Source organism: Danio aesculapii, chromosome 23 (genome assembly GCF_903798145.1).
Source record: "Danio aesculapii chromosome 23, fDanAes4.1, whole genome shotgun sequence".
Classification (NCBI taxonomy): domain Eukaryota; kingdom Metazoa; phylum Chordata; class Actinopteri; order Cypriniformes; family Danionidae; genus Danio; species Danio aesculapii.
The window spans coordinates 11,544,578-11,565,341 of record NC_079457.1 but is presented as its reverse complement, the minus strand read 5'-3'; the positions used below and the strand labels follow the sequence as shown (position 1 = coordinate 11,565,341).

The 20,764-nt window shown below is 36.7% G+C and overlaps 1 protein-coding gene across 1 annotated transcript in view; it reads right to left on the bottom strand.

The window, feature by feature from the left end:
• spryd3 (SPRY domain containing 3) overlaps nucleotides 1–20,764 on the bottom strand; it is an 87,580-nt gene that overhangs the window by 15,486 nt on the left and 51,330 nt on the right. The window contains exon 8 of the mRNA XM_056448840.1: nucleotides 11,410–11,467. Coding sequence (XP_056304815.1) covers nucleotides 11,410–11,467 — 58 coding nt within the window. The remainder of the gene's footprint in view (nucleotides 1–11,409; nucleotides 11,468–20,764) is intronic.

Below are 20,764 nucleotides of genomic sequence, written 5' to 3'. Positions count from 1 at the left end.
ACACTCTGCAAACACCGGCTAAAAATAGAAGAGGGGTTCGGGCGAACGCTTTCCCCAATCCTGCTGGAGCGCTTTCTGGCATCCGAGCCGAGAGGAAACGGTACACCGGAGTGCAGAGAGAGCTTTCCTCGAATGTCAAGAGCTGTTCTCTGGAAAAGACCCGGGAACGGAGACTCACTTCCGCAAACAAGGAAGAAACTATTTGTGTCGTCAACATTTTGGAGTAATCTAAACCACTGCATTACCAAACATTAATCACACAAGGCTGAAAATAGAGGCTTGGGGTGAGCAAAGGTTGCCAAACATCTCGACCCACTTGGCATGGTCAGCGGATGGATTCAAACAGGGATGAGGGTTGTATATGGCAGATGATCAGTTTCCTAATAAATTAGAGCTACGTGATGATAGAAAAAAATGATTATTTGTCTGCCATACACAGTCAACATCTGCAGTGGATCAAAAAGGTTTTCAAAACACCTCTAAGATAAAAAGGGGATGTTGTTCCTTAGTTATAGCACAACTTTGAAAGATTCTGATCTACTTCAAATGTTGACTAGTGTATAGACTGAATTAGGAATAGATATTTTAAGCAGATCATTGAATAACTATTTTTGGAAGACAAATACACTGTAGGGTGAGCCTTAAAAAATCTTTGCAGGGCAGTGAAAACGGACTGTGCTGTCGTCCTGCATCAGCTGCATCTGGTCCTGTTCTGGATCAAAAAGCTGCTTGTGAACAAACAAACACCAACACCAAACGGACTGAAAGAGAATGTAATTTCTGCGGCTGCATGGGAGGATTATTTTCTAAATCGAGTAGCAGTAGACTGCATTGTCAAGACACAGAGGGAAACTGGAACTAGTGCTGCACACGTACAATCTGCAAACTAAAGCTGCGTTTACATGCATCTTCACAGCTCTTAACACATACCACAGTGGGATTTGCTTATACAAATAAGTCTGATAATCCAAATAGTTTGCAAATATTTACAGGTTTTCCCAGGCTTTCATGAACAGCAGATTCAAGGACTTTCGAAAGCATCTTTAATTTTATGTATCGCTAAGAAAGTCCTTACTTTAGTTAACATTTCACTTACACATAATATTTACATTAAAACATCAATAATAGTAATAGTAGATAACTTTGAAAAAAAAAGTTTAATTATATACTGGTGAAATTTAAATGTGGTTTCTGAAATACTGATAAAATGTGCTTTATTCATCAGTGTTATTGTGCAAGATTTCCATTTAAGATTTTTCATTTAATAATTTCTCAGTTTTTGTTTTTGACAAAACCATGAACAAATTGAATTCAAGAACTTTCAAGTGTTTGTTTTTAAGAACTTACCAGGCCTTGAATACATATGTCTGAAATTCAAGAACTTTTAAGTACTTTTCAAGAAGCGTGGGCGCCAGTGACTTGCAGTTAGGTTTGTGGCTGGTGAGGCACTGACTTACAAATATATGCACCCAATATATTTGCCAACTACCGATTGTGTTTCATATCAGTATTCTTTCTACACATATAGCAGCTACATAGGCCTACTGGGCCAAGGAAGAATGTAAAATGTATAGCAGTTCAGTATGCCTCCCAAAAAACAACAAGGTGGATGCTACAGACAGCTATAACAAGCGAAATAGCACCACGGCGAATGCTCTCTCTCTCTCTCTCTCTCATGCGCACACACACAGAATTCGCAGACTGATCTTACCTTTACTTGTAAACGAAGTCTTGAAAGGACTTGAAATACTTTGAAATGACTTGAATTACTCTGAAATGATCGAGTTATGTTATGTCAGATCCTAACACTAAATAAGTGATAGACATTCGTGAAATACAATACCTGTCATATGTAAAGTGAGGACATATAATAAAAACAAAAGGCGCGTGCTCAAGCCAGTTTGCAAGAAATTGCACAATCTGACATGAGGCACAGCTGGGTGCTGCCTCACATCGCTGTAATTGAACAGGAAATACGCTAAATACATTGATTTTCATTCATTCATTCATTCATTTTCTTTTCGGCTTAATGCCTTTATTAATTTCACCTATACCACATGTGTTTGGACTTGTGGGGGAGACCGGAGCCCCGGAGGAAACCTACGCGAACGCGGGAAGAACATGCAAACTCCACACAGAAATGCCAACTGGACTTCCGGTTATGAGGCGTGCAGGGTAGTCGCGTGCTCCGCTTGCTCCCACAGTTTTACTTATAATTATCTTAATAGACATCGTTTTTTTTCAGTTATTGGGCTAACGACAGTTTTCATAACTTACTGCAGTCAATTTGATCGCGTTACCATGTCAAAGGCTAAAGGAAAGCAATCAGAAAAAGACAAGGAACTTTCGTCAGCATCCAGCATAACTATGGCCGACATTAGCGCGCTCCTGGAGGAACACAGAGAGGGCCTGTCAAGCGATTTTAAGTCCTCCTTTGAGTCCCTCGCTTCAACGTTGGACAGCATTAATTCCACTGTTGCCGATCACGGGCAACGCATTGGCTCTCTGGAAACAAATGCCACGCTCGTTGACCAGCGGCTGCAGCAGCTGGAAAAAACTTGTTCCGATTTACAGAAGGATAACGAGCAGCTCAAACTTAAAGTATCTGACCTGGAAGGCCGCAGCAGGCGCCAAAACGTACGGATCATTGGCTTACCGGAATCAATCGAGGGTCCCCGTCCAACCGAGTTTTTTTCCAAACTACTTGCGGATGTTTTTGGCACGGATGTCCTTGCTTCACCCCCCGAACTTGATAGAGCACATCGAAGCCTTGCTCCGAAACCAGCTCCAGGAGGAAAACCACGGCCAGTAATCTTACGCTTTCACCGGTTCCAAGTTAAAGACCTGGTTATCCGCGAAGCTCGTAAACGGGGAACCTTGAACTACAAAAGCCACCCGATACGCCTTTTTGATGATTACAGCCCTGACGTTTTGAAACAGCGTGCTGAATACAGAGGTCCGATGGCCGAGCTATACAAGCGGGGGTACAAACCAGCGCTCCTGTACCCAGCGAGACTGCGCATCACTCTGCCTAACGGGGAAAAGTCATGGATCCAGTCCGCCTCGTCGGCTGTGAAATTCGTACAGGACTTAAGTACGAACTTGTAAGCAATTAAACTGACACCCTTCTCGTTTACATACATATACCTACATATGCCTAGTAGGCTGTCTCTAAAAAGGTGATGTTGACATTATTGTAAATAATTTTGACCCCATTTTTTGTTTGTTTTTGAACTGTGAATTCTGGGATAATTTATAAAAGTACATAATACTTGTTATTTGCAATATAATAATGATTATCTATAGAAATAAGTTTGGGGCTTTCTTTTTCTTTGTTTTTTTTTCTAGCCCTCATCTCTGTTTATTTGACTATAGCTTTTGAGATGTCTGAAAGTTCTATTTGTATTTCATTATGCTGTGGAAGCTGCGAGTTAAATATAAGGAAGTTGTGAAGTTTGCTGATCATTGTATCAGAGAATGTTTGTTGCTGTTTATGTTCGTTACGGCAACTGGTTTAAATGTTGATTTGTTTAATGTTGTTATTTCTCTTCCTTTTTCTTTTCTTTTTCTCTTCTTTTTTCTTTTGTTTTTGTTTGTTTTGATTTTTTATTCATCATCTTATTTTTGTGTGCTACCGGGGGCACAATTGAAGTGTAGAGCAAATATGTACAGATTCATGATCTCTAAAATGATTTTATGTCAAGTAATGTAAGAACAGTGCCAAGTGGTACACTGAGACTCATTAGCTGGAATGTGAAAGGGTTAAATTCGCCAGTAAAACGCAGCAAAGTGTTTGACCACCTGAAATCTTTAAACACTAAAATCGCCTTTTTGCAAGAAACGCACTTAATACCAGCGGACCATCTTAAACTTCGTAAAGGATGGGTGGGCCAGCTTTTTCATTCTTCATTTTCAAATAAGGCAAGAGGCACCGTTATTCTTGTGCACAAATTAGAAAAAATTAAACATAGTCTTCGAGGTTCAGTGGTCAAATTTTCTAATATTTGGTTGCCTTTTTTGGAACATGTTAAATCTCTGAGACTTGAGGCAATTACTGTGGAGTGAAGGGTTGCCATTCTTGCATTTTTGTTTTGATCTGTGTTTCCAGTTGAGTATTAGTGCTGTTGATATAGCACAAACATACAACTTTTTCTTGACATAGAACCACAAGTTTTAAGAATGTGCCACCCTCCAGCCTATTTAGTTTAATACACTTTCCCTTTTCTCTCGCTTTTTTTTTTTTTTTTCCTTGTTTTTTTTTGTTTATTTTAAAATTTCTTTTCTATTTTTTCTATTTGTTTATTTTATTATTATTGTTTATTTTACTCAATACACCATGCTGTCAACCTCAACGTCTGGTACAGACCTGTTTAAATGCTCAATTTGAAAATTGATTTATGCACATCATATAGTGTTTATGCATGTCATATACTGTGTGTCGCACAATATGAGGGTTATAGTGTGGTTTATTATTATTTTTTTTTAATCAATGTTGTACTGTTATATATATTTTTTTTCTGTTTGTACTGTTATTGTCTCTTTTTACTTTGTTAACTGTCAAAAAAAATCTAATAAATAAATCTTTAAAAAAAAAAAAAAAAAAAAAAAAAAAAAAAAAGAAATGCCAACTGACCCAGCCGGGGCTCAAACCAGCGACCTTTTTGCTGTGAGGCGATTGTGCTACCCACTGCGCCACCAAGCAGCCCAATACAGTGATTTTGATCATAAAAATGATTGAAATTATTTAAATTATACAGAAATTGCATTAATGGCACAGATCAGTTGACAAATATGGATTTCATCATACATCTCATTATGAGAGGTTAGGATGCCTTCCCCTGACCGCACGTCCCTGGTGGGAACCCTGTATTTAATAAAACAGACTAAATGACAGCCAGCTTCTTTGTCTTCCTTGACTTTCTTTTTTGCTTAGTTTCATCTCTTCAATTTTTGTCATGTGCTCATAGCTGAATAACTTCACTCTGAACATATTTTTAAAGATTCAGTAAGTGAGATTCATTCATATGAATATTCTTTTCATACATTATGTATCCCTAAAATAATTTAACACAAAACTTTCTAACTTTTTTTTTAAAAACCAAAAATATTACTTTCACTCAACAACTTTTATGAATGCAGAAATCCTGCTTGGCCTGAAGCACTTAAGGAAGTGCTTGTGTAGTGCTTATACAGTACTTTGGGTTTGCTTTTTGCCAAAAACTAACTCCAAACCTAAAAATATAACCCTAAATCTCATTTATTACAGCGATTTCCAATATCTCCATCAAAACGAGATACAAATAGCCCCTTGCTGTCCTTGGCAATGATGCGCTGACCCCCAGAGCGACATATCAGTGCCCGTAACGTGTCTCTACGTGATGACTAACAGGATTATGAGTCATAGATGTGGGCCTCTTATAGATCAGGGCAGGACAATGAGTCATGCCCCCCTAATCTGACCCGCTTCTGTGGCACTGCCAGACCTCCATCAGCGGGTGCCGCAATGAGGCGCAGAAAAGACATGCCCCATAAATGCAGCTGACAAGAGAGCCCGACACTCCTCAAGGTGCCAAAGACAAACTGCATTGCCCTGATGTAAGCGATGATAAGAATTCTTCAGTCAACAACAACACAAGAACTGAGCAAATTCACAGGGAAATAAACAAACTTCCGTCACTTGTAGATGTGAATAGATATTAACTTTTCGAAGGAAACAACAGTTTTTGCCATATTGTGTTGGTCAGAAGATTCATTTAAAAATGTATTACCTTTTAAAAAGTATATGTGATCCTTAATATTAATTAATATTATAATATTTTATTACACAGCTGTCTGCAATACATTTACATTTAGTCATTTAGCCGATGCTTTTGTCCAAAGCAACTTACAAATGTGGAGGAGTTCAGCGATTCAACATGAAGAGGCAATACAGACGAAAAAGTGCCAACTATACAAAGGAACTGTTTGTGTTCAGAGAATTTTGTGCTAAAGTTAGGAGGGGGAGAGAGAGAAAGAGTGTGTCTACAGATGGTTTGTCAAGCCCACTCACCTGTGTGAGGCACATTTAGAATTATTGATAAATAAGCCTTCTAAAAGGCTGAAAAATATGCCAGAGCTGACTGTATTTCAGGTAATATCTGCACGGTATTGGGTAGGGTTGTCAAGATACTGGAATTTGGTACCAAATTCTAAAAACGTCCTTTTCCCGCTAACATCTGGGCACTTTCTTTAACACTGCTGATTTGCTATTGTGTTCACTTGCACAGCAGAAATGTGATTGGCTGTGAAGGTTATCAGTTCACTGAACTCACTGCTGTTTACTGAGTATAACCACAGATACTGGAGCGTTTCAAACTCATATTGATCAGCTGGTTTGTAAATAAGCTGATATACGAGCGATGATCCACTGATGGATCGCAGCTTTGAAATGCTCCAGAGTCCCTGTATCTGTGGTCTATTCTTCGTTTAATTTTGGAGAACGTCACTTTGAGACCTTCCTCCATATTCAGTCATGGCCTTTATTTTTAATGTATGTGAGTGCCGTAAAGGTGTCAGAAAGTTTAACCTGGTGCCAAAACAATCAATCTGCTGCATCTGACTATGTCTTTAATATAACAATCACCCCAGGGGTTGCAATCAATAGTTCTTTTACATGTAAGTATTTACTGCTATTTTTTCTGTAGGTTATGCATAAAATATGGCAATTCTAATAGCTTAAAGAGACCCTATTATGCATAACAGGCTGATATGCATGCTAGGTCAAAAAACACTTTCATTATCTTATAAAATGCATTTATTTTTACCAAATTATACCAACGACTCCCATATGATTTGTTCAGCGATTCTTTTGTTCCCAAACCTCTCCTTAACGCGATGCTAATCTGCGCTGATTGGCTCGATAACCAATTCTGTTGCGATTGGTCGACTGCGTTCAGCACAAGACAGAGAGAAATGTCCACCACGACAAACGGCAGAGGATTGAGAGCTCTCAAACGCATTTAAATCCGTAAACAAAGCAGCACGCGTCGCATTTTCAACGTGGCTTTAGATGCGATATGTGGACATAGAGAGTTAACAGGATGCTATACAAGTCGTTTAGATCGATTACAAGTAACAAAACACAATTAAATACGTAATTTGGAAGCTAGAGAAAACAAAGAGGCAACCATTTTAATCACACTTACTTAACTTGTGAAATGGAGCAAGAAACTGATCCATGAACTGTGTGCGGATGAAGTTTCTGTCAAACTCTGACAAAGTCCCACACATCAATAGTAATTTCTGATCCTTCCTTTACCAAACGGCAGATGAATACCCAGTTGCAGGGTAGATTATTGCATTAATCTACAGAATGTTCACTTATTAATATTCACTCATCTTCAGTTATGATCAGTCCCACACACACCCACACTCTGGTAGTGTTTAAGGGAAAGGTGCGTTCACGTTTTACCTGATCCGGCACTTTATATTTGGTATTGTTTCATGTCGATTCGAACAGGCAAAAGATCAGGATGAACGACGAATCATTTAAACAACTCTGAGTTGAATCTTTTATTTAAAAAAATTGATATATATTGTTTATTACCCTCATTGTCTCGTGACTCCCGGTGGGTCCCAACTCCAACTTTGGGATCCACTAGACGGCAGGAATGTTGACTGCATTAAAACTTTGATCTCATAATTTTTTTATAGCTACTTAAGTAAATTGAATGCATTAAATCCGCAACTCTAATATATGAATATATGCATACAAAAAAAAATCTGAACAGTCACTGTTTATCTTGGCTTGCAGGCAAAATCCCTCACCGTTAAACAACAGGATCTGAGTCACCAAAGAAGCACATTGTTTCATTCGGGATGATACTCAGTGACTAATCTGTTATGTGGAGTGTCATGAAGGCATGAAGGGGTTGAGTATACAGATTGCCATCTTTACACTGAGCTGCAATCTTATCCGATATCAACTTCCTTTGAGCTGCTTTGAAAGATGGGACCTGTGGAGTGAGATAGGGCTATTTATCCTCCTGCCATTTTTTCAAGAGGATTTGCTTGTAATCAACACACTCATCTCATCTCTACAATCCTCTTATCACCATCCAGGACCTCCACACACTCTAGAGATGGTGCCCATAGATCTATAGGCTTGAACAGAGGACCCAAATAATAAAGCTAAAAAAAAAAACAATTATCACCACCTGCAGGAATTCTGGATAATCCATGCATGAACTGTGATGGGAATACATCCAGATGACAAAAACACAGAAAACAAAACAAACTTTATGTAAACAGGATCTGGATGTGTGGACTTTTTTGTTGTTGTCTATAAATATAACCAACGCAGGGGAAACATTTTCAGCAATTCAGCATTCAATATGTGTGTGGAAAACCAACTAAAAATAATATTCACTGACAAATATGTCTGAATGAGAAACATTAATACAAATAATACTACATTTATATGTAGTATTATTTTAATAAGACATCATATCGATAACCACATAAAATATACAAGAAAAATATAATTTAATTGATAATGTAAATGTGTTTGTCCATGTAATGTAATGCAATGTAACGTAATGTCATATAATATAACAAAATATAATATAATGTAACATAATATAACAATTTTAGATAATTTAAATTTATTTAATTTAATTAATATTCCAATGTGTATTTCAATACATTATAATATAACATATAAATGTAATACAGAAATTTAATATACAATATTATACTATAATATAATAACACAAAATATACAAAATAAATAATTTAATTAACATTATGTTAATGTCTATGTCCATATAATATAATATAATACAATACAATACAATACAATACAATATAATATAATATAATACAATATAATATAATATAATATAATAGCCAGCAGAACCGTTGCTACTTCACAAACGTCACTTTGGAGCTAGTTTTTAAATGATTCTCTTGCATAATGTTTAAAGTGATGACAATCATGAAATGTCATCAGTCTACAGAGATTTCCCAGTATTTCTCTGTTGCAATAGACTTTTTTCACATTTCCTCATTTCTAAGTAGTGGAAGTCATCATAGTTGGAAAAGCTTAGAGCGCAGTGAATGGGAGAATACAACAAATAATTTTATTATTATTAAAACCTGTTAGGTCGGTATTCAGTGAGCTTATTTGCTCAAATAATAAAAGAAAAATTTGCTGTCCTGTCCCATAGACGCTGCATTAGAAACCCCTCGCGCAAGCGGTAATTCGTTTTTTGTAATTTAAAGCAAAGATGACATAATACATACATAAATACATAAAAACTTTCATACGTTTTATAAAAAATTAAAATTATTAAAAACTTTCAAGGATTTAAGATAATGATGACCGATAAACGTGTCATAACAGGCTTGTGAGAAGGGTCCATTGAGAGATCACAATAATTAACCCTGAAAAAGGCCAAAGCAAAGCAAACACTAGCAGATTACTATGGTAAACACAGCACTACAAAGTTCAGCACTTACCTGTTTTATAATTATTTGATCAGCTCTAGTTTGAAATACAAAAAAAAGATTTTTCTCCCATAAGGGCTTATGCGGACTCTGGTGCCATCTTGTGCAGGTCAACCATTAATTTCTTTGCTCTGCATGCTAATGGCCGCAGACGTTCTGAATTTATAAATATTTAAAATAGGCACTGTTCTTATGCTGTGGTTACACCAGATGCGAAACATGCAAATGAATCACCCTATTCCTAAGAATCTGAGTTGACTTCATTCGCACGTCAAATAACTTGACAATAGATGCAGAATCGTGTCATGGGCAGAGCTTCTGTCTGCCCGCTGACTCTAGCTTTGTTGCTAAATGGCTAACATGGATTTTATTGAGAGAATAGCTGTGTTTATGTGCTTTAGGAAGGCTGATAACCAGCGTCATTTGGAGCCCTAGACTAGATCTATTCAGATGTGCACCCAGCTCTGTGAGTTCATCAACTCCTCCAGAAACTATACCTGGATAATGGAAGCTTTCAGCGGTGCTTCCGAATGAGTCAAGCCCAGTTTGAACTGTTGTGAGGCGTCGGCAAGAGGATTTCCCTTTGGGACACCAACAACAGACGCTACATCATAATCATGCGGCGCTGTCCATTTTTGCTGTCCAATCCATTTTTCAACTCATGTGAAACGCCCAATAAGCACTTTAAGCGCGTCAATCGCGCCGCTACATTCGCACCGCAGGATGTCTATTCAAGTCTTTGTATTAACTTAACATGTAAATCATTCACACTTGGCGCTTCATCAACATCTGGTGTGAACGCAGCATTATAAATAAACTGCATAGTTGCATTCGAAACAACAACATACTCATCTAAAAGCCTCAAAAGTACATTATGTTGTCCAACAGCTGCAATATTTGTCAAACTGTAGCGAGTTGTTCAGTCTTCTGCTTGTCTCTCTATGTGGGCGAAGTAATACAGAGACTGTATTAGTGCTGTTATTGCATAATATCGCATGGCTATCAGCCAATCAGATTTGGGAACCAGACAGAATTGTTGCACATAATATAATATAATTTAATATAATATAATATAATATAATATAATATAATATAATATAATATAATATAATATAATATAATATAAAAATAGATAATATAATATAAAAATAGATAATATAATATAATATAAAAATAGATAATATAATATAATATAAAAATAGATAATTTAATATAATTTAATATAATATAATATAATATAAAAATATATAATATAAAAATATATAATATAATATAATATAAAAATATATAATTTAATATAATATAATATAATAATAGATAATTTAATATAATATAATATAAAAATAGATAATATAATATAATATAATATAAAAATAGATAATATAATATAATATAATATAAAAATAGATAATTTAATATAATTTAATATAATATAATATAATATAAAAATATATAATATAATATAATATAAAAATATATAATATAAAAATATATAATATAATATAATATAAAAATAGATAATTTAATATAATATAATATAATAATAGATAATATAATATAATATAATATAATATAATATAATATAATATAATATAATATAATATAATATAAAATTAGATAATTTAACTTAATATAATACATAAAATAATATAATATAAAAATATATAATATAATATAATAAAGAAATAGATAAATTAATTGATAGTCTAATGTGTATGTCAAAATAATATACCCAAACGCATTTATAATATTCATAAAAATATCTAGTTTATAAATTTAATTTGCTTAAACCATCTGTTTGATTTGGCATGATGTTTTGTATATGACCCATATGAGCACTAGCTTGACTACTCCAAAACTACTGTAGCATGTAAACATATTTACTGTAATAATGGCTGTACTAAATCTATCAACATCTCTCACCTGCATGGTATGCGACAGAACCTCGACTCCAGCCCGGATGCCTGTTCTTTGGGTAATCCTAAACAAAAAAAAAGGAAAAATAAGATACATATTTTAATAATTATATATGCACAAGTGAAAGTGATGGATTTACTGCAAACACCAACTTGCTTTCCCTTCCAACAATCTCACAACACGTTGGTATTAATGTGAAGATTGAGTCCCGCAGCCAAAAAACTATTACAGCATCACAGCTCATTGTTTTAGGTCTAAGTGTTGCTGTTACATAGCTGCAAAGGTTATGTTTTATTATATACAGATACAGCATGCCAGCGCAAACATGAAGAGCGGCCAATATTTTGATACCATCTGACTCTGAGTTAATTAGCCTGCAAAGATATTTTTGTATTTCTCGGATGTCATCAGAAGAGCCCATTAAAGCCTATTTACATCAAAAAATGTAATAATTCGCTGAAAGCTTGCATATCTAATTCCCTCCAAATAGCATTATTAATGCTCTATGACAGGACTGTACATTAATGCACACAGGATTTGTGCTACAGAGGTTGAAAGCTTTATCACAGGTCACAGAGTAGTATATACAATACAATGCATGTTACATCTCTAACATGTGTTTGTGGGCTTGTTTTTATATCCCAGTGGGGACTTAAACCTTAATGCACACATACTACTAATGCACACTGTGGGGACCAAAATTAAGGTTTGGTGCATGCTTGGGTAAGGCAAGGCAAGTTTATCCATATAGCACATTTCATACACAATGGCTAATCAAAGTGCTTTACATAAACAAGAATAAAATACTATTAAATTATACAAATTATTAAAAACAGATCAAAATAGATTAAAATGTGTTAAAACAGGTAAAGAAAAAGTAAAGAAAGACATGACAGTGTGATCTATGGGATGCAGCACAGTGTTCATTCAGTAAATCCACAGTTTAACAGTTGTCTTGATTTGAATGTGCCTAATGCTGGAGCACATCTGATCATTTCTGGAAGCTGATGGGCTATATGCACACAGACTTTTAATTTTCAGCCAGGCAGCCCAAGGGCTTCCGGTGAACTGTCTTGCCATTACAAAATCACGTTTAAGATCTGATTTCTTTTAAAACCAGTAATCTTAACTGCCTCTTAGATATATGATATGAAGTGGGTCTCAGATCGGACAAGAAGCACTGCATTAAATTCCATTTCCCCCTGCCATGTCTTTAAAAAATTAGAGTTTAGTTTACCCCAGTATTTTCAATTGGATTTCTGCGCTAGCCTGTTTAGCTTGAAGGCACGGCTAAGGGGAAGGGGTAGATATCGCTTCAAAAGAAGATTTTTCAGGACACTCCACACTCGAAACCAAGGGGTAAGAAAATTTCCCAAAATACACCAGCCACAGCGGCAGCATTGCTGAACACGGAAGTAAGGAGATCCACAAATTAGTATTTTTTTGTCATTATTACGAATTTTTATGACAACAAACACATGTTTTAATATATTCGTAACCGTGTTCATGTTTTACCATCATGCTTTTAAAAAAAGCAAAAAACCCTGCTAAATTTCGCGATCTATAATCCCTTATAATAACTCCTGTACAGCAGTCCCACAACATTTTGACACTTGATGACACTTGAATTCCCTGTCAGTAATGTGTAGTGGCTGAGAATAAGCTGTTTACAGTGTCTGCTATAATGATAATGCTGTTTTTGCGTTTACATAGATGAACATGGCCACTGTGTAAATACACAGTACAGTTACGATCTTATTGCCACATTAGATCGTTATGATAACATAATACATTCATACATAATACATAAATACCAAAAAATAGCACAACTGGAATAACTACAGCAGTCGCTATCATGTGATCTCACATGAAGCATGAGATCGCGATGACATATGATGACATGTGCAGGTGTTGTAGTGGTGTCCCAATTCTTAGGGGTAAATTCTGAAGCGCTTCTCCTTAACCCTCAGTCGTAAGGCCCAAAGGGAATGGCAAGGGGAAGGGGTACAAAAATAGAATTGGGATTAGGCCTTAAAATACTGCTATTTCTTACAGAAATGAGAGCAAGTAAATAAGAGGGAGAAGTCTTTTTTTGTTGTTGGCTTTTGTTGCGTTTAAAACAATAACCGTTGTTTTAAAAGTGTGTTACTAAATAAAAGAATTAAATTTCTTTTATAAAAATGACACACCTGTAACCACTTAATTTTGGCATTTCCGTTTTCACGAAAACAAAAAGGGAGTCAGTCAAACATGTTGGAAGAGAGGCATGCTTTAGCACCAGTTGCAGTCTCTGTAATCTCGTCTAGCGGATTACACAGGGAGCTGTTTTGGTTAATGCTGATAGAGGGTTGTGTTATGGTTCAAGTCGAGATCTTGTAATCTGTTTATCCAATAAGGAAAAGCTGCAAACATGGAGCGGGTGGCTTAAAACTGATTTACTCACAAACCTCAAACCACAAAACCCTACCCTAAAGCAGCCAGATTCAAACCAGAACCACAAAAGCTTACTCTAAGAAAAATGACATATTTAAAGTGAAACCCAGTGATCATTTACTTTCGCTCTACTTGTTTCAAAACTGTTTTGAGTTTCTTGTTTCTGCTGAAAAACTTGTTCTGTTGTTTTTTTTTTCTCCAAAAAATAGTGTACATTGCTCAATATAATATTGAACTGTTCAGTATGACCTCCATGGTTCAATATCTATATGGACATTTTTGGTTTTGTTGTTATATAAAAAAGTGTATTTTGCATGTTCATATTACATTTTTACTCTCTAAAGTGGCTCGGTGCATGTTAGAATGTATGAAATCCATGTGCTGAAACTCCTCGCAAGTAAAAGTGTTAAATTAAACATCTTATTCCTGCTCTCAGTGTTTTTCATAATAATTCAAACAAAAGCTTATAATGAAGCCATATTGGATAGCTCTATAGCTTAATAATGGTAAACTTTTGTTTAATGTATACAGTGAAGATTACATACAGTATGCAGTGTTATATTTGATTATATTATTTAGTTTATGTAACTAAAAACTAGTTTTCGATATCTGAAAAGCCTTAAAACACTGTTTATTCAGTAGTATATTTGCCATATTGTATTTTATTAGACTTTTAGACTTTTGATTTTTTAATCGAACCTACAGTACACTCACCGGCCACTTTATTAGATACAGCTTACTAGTACTGGGTTGGACCCCCTTTTTTTTCAGAACTGCCTTAATCCTTCGTGGCATAGATTCAACAAGGAACTGGAAATATTCCTCAAAGATTTTGGTCCATATTGGCGCATTATCCTGCTGGAAGTAGCCATCAAAAAATGGTTACACTGTGCTCATAAAGGGATTCACATGGTCAGCAACAATACTCAGGTAGGCTGTGACGTTAACACAATACTCAACTGGTACTAATGGACCCAAAGTGTGCCAAGACAATATCCCCCACACCATTACACCACCACCACCACCAGCCTGAACCGCTGATACAAGGTGGGATGGATCCATGCTTTCATGTTGCTGATGCCATATTCTGACCCTACCATCCGAACGTCGGAGCAGAAATAGAGACTCATCAGACCGGCACTGTTTTTTCAATCTTCTATTGTCTAATTTTGGTGAGCCTGTGCCAATTGTAGCCTCAGTTTCCTGTTCTTAGCAGACAGGAGTGGCACCCTGTGTTGTCTTCTGCTGCTGTAGCCCATCCGCCTCAAGGTTGGATGTGTTGTCTGTTCAGAGATGCTCTTCTGCATACCTCTGTTGTAACGAGTGATTATTAGAGTTACTGTTACCTTGCTCTATCAGCTTCAACCAGTCTGGCCATTCTCCTCTGACTTCTGGCATCAACAAGGCATTTACGCTCACAGAACTGCTGCTCACTGGACATTTTCTCTTTTTCGGACTCTAGATATGGTTGTGCGTGAAAATCACAGATCAGCAGTTTCTGAAATATCCAGACCAGCCTGTCTAGCACCAACAACAATGCTACGTTCAAAGCCACTTAAATCACCTTTCTTCCCTATTCTGATGGTTTAAACTGCAGCAGTTTGCCTTGAACATGTCTACATGCCTAAATGCATTGAGTTGCTGCCATGTGATTGGCTTAGAAATTTGCATTAACAAGCAGTTGGACAGGTGTACCTAATAAAGTGACCAGTGAGTGTATATACCGAACTATACCAAAACTGCGACCCTAAACTGTATCTGTACTAGACACTTACTTTTTCCTGCTATGGATGTCAACTGATTTCAACATTTCTTAAAATATCTTCTTCTGTGTTCAACGAAAAAAAAGAAATTTCGAAAGCTTTGAAACCCCTTAATGGTTAGTAAACCATGAGTAAATCATCAACTATCTCTTTAACATTGTTTGTTTCGGATTTCAGCTCCAGCGCTGGATGATGAAGTTGTGCAACCCGAGAAAGCAGTTATGATGAATCCCATGATAATGATGAGAACACCCAAGGCCAATCCGACAAACAGCTCGAAACATGTAGAGACAATGGAGCGGCGCTCTCTGGAAAGACACATGACAGAAGTAAACTGTTTGCAAACATTACTTAATTTCGAGTGAGTTTACATCTGCGCCCTGACACGGTGATAAATGATAGCGCATTCCGTGCATTCGTACGATTACATCTGCGTTCCATATCATGTAGCGTGCGTAAACACACAAGCAGACACTTCAGCATGCCTCGCAAAGCACACAAGCTATCAATCACCCAGCGCGACCCACATAACATTTTTTTCTGAATTCAGCAAACGAAATTATATACTATTTGAGAAGAAAAGCTGTTCATGCATATAGCGTTTTTGGCCCCCTGAGGAGACTGCAAAAGCCATTAGAGAGACGCGTGGAGCTTCCAAGAAACACAAACAGTAGCGTATGTGTCCGTGGCAGAGCCCTATCAGATCCACCCAGGGGCTTTTATGTGCGATACTCGAGCTGCCTGCATTTCCACACTGTGGCAAAGACAACAAGTAGCGGAGAGGCTGCCGGTGGAGGCAGATGCACATCTACACATCTGACATATAGAGCAGAGATTAGCCCAAGAGGGTACCTGCCTCCAACAACCACAATACGGGCGTTGGGAATGGCATTTGTGCAAGCTCCTGTCATCGTCCAACAATAAACTATGAGCACTTTTAGAATGTAAACTCTTTGAAGTGTGTATCAATCAATCAATTAATCAACCTTTATTTATATAGCACCTTACTACAACCAAGGTTGACCAAAGTGCCTTACACCATTAAAAACCAATTATACGCTAACTGACAAAAGTCTGGTCGCCTATCCAAGTTTTAGGAACAACAAACAATAACTTGACTTCTAGATGATCATTTGGTATCAGAAGCGCCTTATATGAAAGGCAAAGGCCTCTAGATTATGCTTTATTTACCAAAATAAAATATGATCATGCCTTGATTTTTAATTATTTAATTAGGACAGTAAGGTCTGACTTTGCTTAGACAAAAGTCTTGTCACTTGACAGAAATAATGTACAGTATAGAATATAAAGTCATAGTGCAGTGGAAATAGAATTATTATTGTGTACGACTCCCATGAGCTTGGAGGACTGTGTTCTTGCAGGACTTCAAGAGTTTATCAAGATTCTTTGGATTCATCTTCAATGCCTCTTCCTTCATCTTGCCCCAGACATGCTCAATAATGTTCATGTTCTGGTGACTGGGCTGGCCAATCCTCGAGCATTTTGACCTTCTTTGCTTTCAGGAATTTTGAAGTGGAGGCTGAAGTATGAGGAGCGCTATCCTGCTGAAGATTTTGCCCTCTCTTGTGGTTTGTAATGTAATGGGCAGCACAAATGTCTTAAAACATTTATATATAAAATCACCTATACAGTTGAAGTCAAACTTATTAGCCCCCCTGAATTATTTGCCCTTGTTTATTTTTCCCCCAATTTCTTTTTAGCGAAGAGATTTTTTTCAACACATTTCTAAACATAATAGTTTTAATAACTCATTTCTAATAACTGATTTATTTTATCTTTACCATAATGACAGTAAATAATATTTGACTAGATATTTTCAAGACACTTCTATACAGCTTAAAGTGATATTTAAAGGCTTAACTAGGTTAATAAGGTTAATTAGGCAGATTAGGGTAATTAGGCAAGTTATTGTATAACGATGGTTTGTTCTGTGGACAGACGAAGGAAAAATAGCTTAAAGGGGCTAATAATATTGACCTTAAAATGGTTAATAAAAAAATTCAAAACTTCTTTTATTCTTGCCGAAATAAAACAAATAAGACTTTCTCCAGAAGAAAAAATATTATCAGACATACTGTGAAAATGTCCTTGCTCTGTTAAACATCATTTGGGAAATATTTAAAAAAGGAAAAAAAATTCAAAGGGGGGGTTAATAATTCTGACTTCAACTTCATATCAAATCACAGCTTATGCTAAATCGTGATTCCCATTTATTGTACAGCCCTATGAAAGTATGTGGATATTTACCAATAACTCATTAAACGAAATTTGCAAATGTCATTTTGATGACTCCACCTCGTTACTTATTGATCAACTCATTAGATTGCGAATGACTCTGTACTGCAGATCCGTTATTTACATTAACTAATATATAAAACAGGATTTAAAAAGAGTAAAATAAAGGGCTTTTTTTTGTCTGTACCAGCACTGATAAAAGCCTAGAAGCTAATCTGCCTAAAACTTGGCAAATAAGCTGATGAAACACCCAAGCAAACAGCACAATGGAGTGCCGAAAGAGGTCAGATAGACTGGTGACAGATGAACTGTTGTGCTTCTTGCCTAAACACTTCAAAAGCTGATCTCCACTTTAAACCATGAATGTTTCCAAAATAAATGAGGACACTAGGGTTTCAGGAACACACTCCCTCGAAGGCTCCATGGAAAGCGTGACCAGGAACCAAAGCCTCAATTGAAAGGAAAGGGTTGGTGTGAGAACGGGAAGGTCAGGAGGTGATCAGGGTCGAAACTATTCGCGCAGACATGGTCACAGAGGCTCCGGTTTGCACTTCCGCCCCTCGTTACAACCCACAAAATCTTTGTCTTGCATCCTAGCAACTCTGTATATTCCGGATGCATGCATACAAGCTCGTTTAGTCAGACCAAGTGGTGTTCACGGAGTTCACTGATCTCTGATAGCTGAAACTATCGGAGAACAGACTCGCTTGTAATTCAGTCCATCTGATGTTCAGCCGAGATCCTTCCATTACTCAGGCTTGTTGTCATTCTATTGTTTTTCCTCTAATGCTAACACGCGCATTTGATGTTGTAACAATTAACAACCTCATTGTTTGTGAAAAGAACATCTCTCCAGACACAGGATGCAAAGTACAGGGTACACGTCCAATAAGAGTAAACAGTAATTAGTCTGCTATGCTTTACCTGATATTTGATATGTAAGGAAACACAGATGCAAAGTTCCAGAAAGAGTCTAAATGAGTAAAAAAACAACAATAGATTGCTCTCTGTTTCTCTGAGCAACCGATGGCCTTGCACGACTCAACTCTTTGTTTGCTGTCTGTAGTTCCCAACGTGAGAGTAATTACCCTCCGCTTTCCTTATGACCTCGTACAGAAGAACAGGAAGAGGGAAGAACACGGTGGTCACGTTCCTGTTCCCAAGATCTCCAGTTGTTCACTCACCCTCAATGAGCAAGGTTATTATCGTTAACTATAGAAAAAACATTTTTTTTAAGGGATAGTTAGCCGAAAAAGAAAATTCTGTAATTATTTACTCATCCTTCACTTGTTCCAAACCTATTTGAGTTTCTTTCTTCCGTTGAACTCAAAAGAAGAAATACTGGAGAATTTTCGGGGGAAAAAAACAGTAAGTGATTGATAGTTTTGGGTGTCTTCTGCTGCTTTTTCCCCAACAAGCTTCAGAATATCTTTTTTTCTGTTAAACAGAAGAAAGAAATTCATCAAACTTTAGAACAGTTTAAGTGTGAGGAAATGATGAAGAAATACAATTTTTTTGGGGGTCAACTATCCCTTTAATTGAAATTTTAAGTATGAATAATGCCAAGTTCAGACTGCTTGATTTTCAAAGTAGTCACGTCACAAATGTTTTCACACTGCATGACTATCTGGGGTAGCATTTTGTAGGTGTTGTGTTTTAAAAGATGGATCGGTGAAAGGGGGTTTCACACTGCATGACTTTACAATACAAAGAATCCATGGCAATTTTGTCTCAATCCTGGAACTGGCGGTATCCCGAGCTGATGCTGTGGTCGTCATGAAGGAGTGGAGTGCATGAGACAAAAGAGTCCCCGCATTGATCCTGTGGGCCAGCCGGTGCCCTACTTACACCTGCAGCTTCTCTATCTTCTCCAGCCTCCGGCGCCTAAACTGCAGCTCCACACAGGAAGTTTGGCCAGAAGAATAATGGTCATGCCCAACAGAGCCTAGTCTTTCTTAAGGTTTTTTTTTCCCTTCACTTCATCAATTGGTGAAGGTTTTTTTTTTCTCTCTCCACTGTTGCCACTGGCTTGCTCGGATAGGGACTTGTGGAGCTGCGCTTTGGTGGATTTAAACTCTGAAATCTGGACTTCACTAGAACTATGTTAAGCTGCTTTGACACAATCTATATTGTGAAAAGCGCTAGAGAAATAAACATGAATTGAACTGAATAAAAATTTACTTATTTTGCTCACCTGACTTTGAAGTGAATTAGCAATTTCTCTCAAACTTTTTTCTTTTTTGACCCGGTGGTGGCATTGCTCAGATGACACGTCAACCAGACACGGGTGCTCCTGCCAAATTTCCACTAGTTTTTCCTCCATTTCTTGGGTCCAAATGGACCGAAAAGAAGTCTTTTTAACTTCTTCAATCTCCCACTGGCCTGCAGATACCCATACTAGTTGATTTTGCTCTCTCATTGGCTGTAGGTAGTTGCCAACAGTATTTTCAATCAGAACACATTTCACAGGGCATGATTTTGGATCACCAACAGGTCCAGATATTTAGCATTCCAAATATCTCATGGGTGTCAGCGACTCGTCAATTCTTTTAGATTGCGTCTTTGATAATTCACACTGTGTGATTGTCACTCACGTGAATGAGCAAAGATTTGCCTGTGATTTCAGGCATTTTTCTGCAATTTCTCAAAACCTGTCAGCGAGTAAAAAAAAAAAATAAAAATCGGGGCTAAAGAGCATAAGAGATACAGATTCAAACAAACATATGAAAATGAAAAGTTTAGAAAAACTTTTATAAAATTTAGGCTTCTCTCCTAAATATAGAAATGTATACTCTGCATACCGGATGATAGTTCAATTTTACATTCCTCACTGCTGTGTGACGTCATTTGACCAGGTTTTAAGTTTGGGGAGTAAACAATTGTTCTGGTCAGTACAAGTTTTTTGTGTT